This window comes from Neopsephotus bourkii, unplaced genomic scaffold (genome assembly GCF_033783945.1).
Source record: "Neopsephotus bourkii isolate Nb327-2 ecotype Australia unplaced genomic scaffold, CSIRO-AGI_Nbou_v1 NB_951, whole genome shotgun sequence".
Lineage (NCBI taxonomy): Eukaryota > Metazoa > Chordata > Aves > Psittaciformes > Psittacidae > Neopsephotus > Neopsephotus bourkii.
Genome location: NW_026901445.1, coordinates 2420947 through 2426370, shown reverse-complemented (window position 1 = coordinate 2426370; position 5424 = coordinate 2420947). Strand labels below are relative to the sequence as shown.

Sequence of the window (5424 nt, the reverse complement as noted above, 5' to 3'; positions counted from 1 at the left end):
GTCACAACATCATTATGAACAAATGTTGATGGTTAAATCACATTTACGACATGCAACAACATGGCAGACAGGTAGCAGATACTACTATTGCACTCCTTCCTTGTGCATGTAAATGTAATAAACATAACCTGGTTATATCACAATCTGTGGTCATCTCTACTACCTTGGTTTACTTTCTGCAAAGGCAGGTAACCCAGGTCAGAGAAATTTACCAATTCTTTTAACCCAGTCAAAGTATTTCTGAGGTTTAATAAAATTTTAATTTTCAGTTTTCATCTCTGCAGTGTCTGTTATTTTCTGGTTGGGATTCCAGGACAATATGCCTTGTAGGACCCAGTTTGCTCTGTATTTCGAAAGTCTGTGAAGATGAGCTGGGTCCTAGCATCAGAATATTCCCATATCCCTTGTTTACTTACCCTGTCCTTTCCTCCTTGGTTGGCTATGCTGCACCTCTGTCTGCTCTTAGGAACAATGCATCAAGCTATTAATCCTTAATATATCAATGGCTCTTATACTGTTTAATTTGTTTTCTCTTGATAAATACTAGTTGAGTGATAAATCTTATGTACTTTATACTGTGAAAACTATTATGGCATTTTAGAGAAGTGGGCACAGAGAAATGAAGTAGCAGAGGCAATATATAATTTTATTGTTAGACTCCCTATAGCATTCCACTTATCACAGCAATCAGACATTTTCTTGCTCTGAAAAACTTGTTGTCCTCTTACAATATGTCGCAACAAGCAGGATTATAAAAAGTTTTAATTAAAAAAAATGTCAGGGTAAAATCTTAGAATTGTATATACTCATTATTTGCACAACTTCTGTGTATTTCCCTAACATTGCTTTTGTAACTCAGCAGCAGAGCTTCATAAAAAGCATACTCAAAAGCATCACTGTATACAACAAACACAACAAAATGTTTGATCCTTCCTAAATGCAAATCTTAATTTGTTATTTGCAAATTGATAAGATGTATGCAAGTTATTTCTGTTCTGTTTCTCCCTGCTGGGACCAAAGGCATAGCTCCCCTTGGTGGCATTTAAGCCTCAAAGGGACAAATAAAATGGAGGCACAATTGCATCCAGCCTTGTGCTTTTGCCTTCAAAGAGAACAAGGAAGTTTTGCTACAGCAGTCATTAAAAGCTAGCAGCATAATATCCTCTACTGCATTTGTGCACAACTCCATAAGACTTGATGTCCACACAGAATGAAAAAGTGGTAAAGGCACCTTTCCTTTACAGCTGTTTATGCCAGCCCCATGCTTAGTGTGTAAATAAAGATAGGGTTTACACACGGCAGATAGTTAGTCCTTTGGATGTTATATATGGGGTTTTTTTCAGGGTTTACTCTAGAGTTTATTTAGTTATCTACAGAATTCTAGAGGTTGAAAATGAGGTACCTCAGGATCGTATATAAGCAGATGGTTAGGCAGCAACTGATTGGGAGTTCTGAAAATCTGCATTTTTGCAGTTAGATGTATGAATGTGATTTGGTAGCTTTTATTGTTTAAATCCTTTAGTTTATTCAGTCCAAAGTCTGTTAGCAATAAACAGTACTTGACTGCAAACTGGATACTTCCCTTAATAGCTAGAGAAAGATACATTCATTTCTGTCTGTCTGAACTACTGTGAAGTTGGATCTGCTTGCTTTACATATTTACTTGTGATCATGGATACAAATAGCCACATGAATTATAGCTAAAGAAAGTCAGATCCCTCCTATATTCCTACCTTTTGCAGGAAGAACTGGGACCAATGCCAATACATAGCTCTAGTGGCAGGTCTCTGATATGCTGCAAGTGCTCTATCAAAAAGGTTTCACTTAGAAAGTGAAGTACAGATTCTAAAGCTTATTGTGTTTATAGTTAAGACACTGGTGCTTGAAAATCTATATATTTAAGCTCATAAATCAGATACTCTTCTGTGTTCATGTTTAGCAGAGTATTCTTACAATAGCTTGCCACACATCTTGAATGTTGGAATTATAACACATGCAGGACATAGGCAGGATTACTAAAGGCTGATTGCACGAAATAGTTCTTAAATACAAAACCAGTACAAAGTTCAAGCAGTATTTAAGCCCTCAAATAATACAGTACAGTTTGGGTATAAATCAAGCTGATGAGGAGGAGTTACTGTACTACTCAGCATTGCAGGTTTGTACCAGCTCTGGTTTCAGCTACAGTAGCAAATTTCAAGCTGCATATAAAATAAAATGAGAGTCCTTTTGTTCTAAGTCTCGATGTCCAGTCTTGAAATAATGTTGTATACCAACACAGCAAAGGAAATTACTGCCCATCATCATTCTGCAAGTAACAAAGAAAAAAAGAAAGCAGAAGTCCATTTGAAAGAGACAGAAGTATTTTGCCAGGTGTTTGAGGAAGATACAACATGTAATCACGTGAATTCTCTTACAGAGAGATACAGGTTCTGCACAGAATTAGAAAGGTGGCTGAATCAAAACAACTTCTGCCTTAAAACTCTGCACACAAGAATTCAAGTCCAAACTTGAAGTTTTGCCACTGATTTCTGTGCATCCAGTTTGTGGCAATGATTAAGTCCTATCTGCCAGCTGCGGGTAGGGTCTCATACTTGTTGATAGCTCTTGCTACCTTGTAGCACAAGGAAACACACTTGTTTTCAGATACTCTGTCCAGCACTCATATTGCATGGGGAAAATTTTTTCCTCTCGTAACTGTTACTGATTTGTCTAATCAGAGAACATTCAGCTAAGGGATTTCTAGCTGTCTACATAACTATACATTGGATAGCTTCAACTCAATGCAAATCTATTGATTAGAAGGAGTAACAACTGCTTATCGTAACATCCTGGTTTCTCAATAGTCGCTGAGCAAAGTCTCTGGCTCCAGAGGTTAAACTGAGGTTATGGTTTGTAGGTTTTGTGGACAAAGAGTAAAAACACCACATGTGAAGAAACATGACTCTCACTTTAGTGACAATAATTGACAATACTACCTATTTACATGTAGCTTGGCTTCAACCTGACCCGGATTCCACTTGTGTATTTTCATTGATCTCCTACTGATTAGTTGGAATTTCAGCTCCGTCTCTGTTGCTGATGCCAGCAAGTGGGACTGGTATCTGACATCTGGCTTTATTTCAACAGGAAATCGAAAGCCTCCATGCATATGCATATTTCTTTGGAAGTGTACCTGCTTTGAAAATGCATGGCTTCTACACACGTTTTCAAGTCCATCTTGACCTTCTGAATGAGATACTTTGCAATTAAAGTATCAAGGAGCTACTGAAGCAGAAGTGACATCTTGCTACCAAGATCTGGAACAAATCCAGAAATCCTGCCACCTTGCAAAGTCATTATACGCAGTTTTAGCAGAGCTTTGTGACTGACAAGAAGCATCAATTGCAAAGTCAAGCAGACTCATTTCCATGTAGTTCTACAACTGTTTTTCATTGCTTAAATATAGCACTCAGCATCACCTAAATGCATTTTAAGAGTTTAATCCATTGAGTAACATTTTCATTTTTCACCATCCCTCAATAAATAAGTAGCCTTTACATACCAGGGTCATTGTTCTGTGTCCCTACTTGCAAAGGAAATGGCTATTATTTAGCCAATTTGACAGAGAGAGAAGTTTCTTATGAACACCTAGTTGCTGATGTGAGCTAGATCTGCTGAAAGATTACTGATACCTAACAAATGGGCTGTGAGAATCGGTAAAGTACAAAAATCTATACATTTACAAGTCTCTGTTCCACTGCTGTCAGCCGTGCATAAAAATCTAATACTGAAAAACTGGGAGAGTCTTCTCTAACACAGGTTTTGGCTGCCTGCAGTGCTGAAACTGGAAGTTTGGGTTTCTACTGCAACCATGGTAGAGATGTAATCTTAGCTGGTGAAGCCCATGTCAGACTATATGCAGCCACAGCTTAGTCACTGATCTCTTAGAGCAGTTACATATACATCAGACCAGTATCCTCAATGTCTTTACCATCTTAATGACATGAACAACTTGTGTACCATAGGAGCTACTGTATACATTCATGACCTTCCTTTGCCTGTTCTTTCAAAAATCAGGCAGTAACGGGTTCCTCTTCGCATCTCAGCTATGATATCATGAGTTGCTTTTTATACCTGCAGGTAATAATTGGTGTGTTGTGACAGGGCACCCTTCTGAAATGTTTACTAGGCGCTAGATAGAATTATGCCTGCAGTTTAACGTCAGTGAGCCCTTGGAAATTTCAGTCTGCATGGTGGATAAAGGTAAATGATCATATTCTTCTATTGATGCAGTTACTGAATTACGCTGGCAGCTCAGAATCAATGACTTCACTTCTTTTTTGAAGTTGCTATTTAGGAAACCATAGATAACAGGGTTGACACAGGTGGAAGCCATAGCTACCAGGTGGCACAATGAGAAAATTAGATTGTGGTGGCAAGGTGAAATGATCTTGTAATTCCAGTCCACGATGGTGTTGAAAACATGCAGTGGTAGCCAGCAAACAGCAAATGCAGCAACCATGGATGCTAACAAAATATTTATCCTTCTCAGCTGAACTGCTCGGTTGCTATATTCACTTTTCTCAAACATGTCCTTTCTCTTCTGTAGACGTAAGTAGATGCGCAGGTAGCAAAGTATAATGAAGAACAGTGGTATGCAGTATTGCAAGAGGAGTAAAGTGGTAGTGTAGATAAGTCTCTGTTGCTCAGAAGGCCATGAGTCAATGCAGATAGCCTTGTCAGTGGAAAAATTCAGGATGTGCGAGAGCTGCTCATACAAATCGTTAGACAAGACAGACGTGGTCAGAAAGGGCAGGGACATGAGACATGCCAAAGTCCAAATTACTCCAATTCCTAAATAAGCTTGGGAGATACTTGGCCTCCAGCCAGTTGGGTTTATGATGAGCTGGTGCCTTTCCAGAGCAATAAGGACAAGGGAAAGAATTGACACTGTCACAGATGTGCACTGAATGAAAGAGGTCATTTTGCACATGACTTCCCCAAATATCCAATAGTCCATCATGGTGTAAACAACGGTGAAAGGCAGGCAGACAAGACACATAAACAAGTCTGAAATTATTAAGTTGGAAATTAGGATGTTGGTGACATTGGCCTTTTCCTTCTGCCTGGCGATGACAGCAATCAGGCAGATGTTTCCCACAATGCCTAGGACAGTCTCCAGGCTGTAAGAGGTGGCCAGAAAGACAGTAAGGTCAGTGATGTTCCTGCACTGATTAGAAATGTGCACAGGGAAGCTTCGATTTGAGCTTGAGTTCTTACTGTTCAGGAAAGGAAAGCCCTCATTAACAGCCCTTGTCTTATTCATCCTGAACCCCAAAATACTTATTCTAAAAAAGATGATAATTGAAAAGAATCTGGATCTTCCGTAGCCAGTCCAAAAAATGTTTTCTCTGTTCTGTTTGGCTGTGGAAAATCTGGGTT

General features: G+C 39.0%; 1 protein-coding gene across 1 annotated transcript; it reads right to left on the bottom strand.

Moving 5' to 3' along the window:
• Positions 1-2706: 2706 nt before the first annotated feature.
• On the bottom strand, positions 2707-5424 carry NPY4R2 (neuropeptide Y receptor Y4-2). The gene has a single exon (XM_061358874.1). It carries the CDS (start codon positions 5306-5308, stop codon positions 4175-4177), a length of 1134 nt encoding a protein of 377 aa, XP_061214858.1. The 5' UTR covers positions 5309-5424; the 3' UTR covers positions 2707-4174.

Coding starts and splice junctions, on each gene's coding strand:
- NPY4R2 (XM_061358874.1), bottom strand. CDS start 5,308: ATGAATAAGACAAGGGCTGTTAATGAGGGCTTTCCTTTCCTGAACAGT.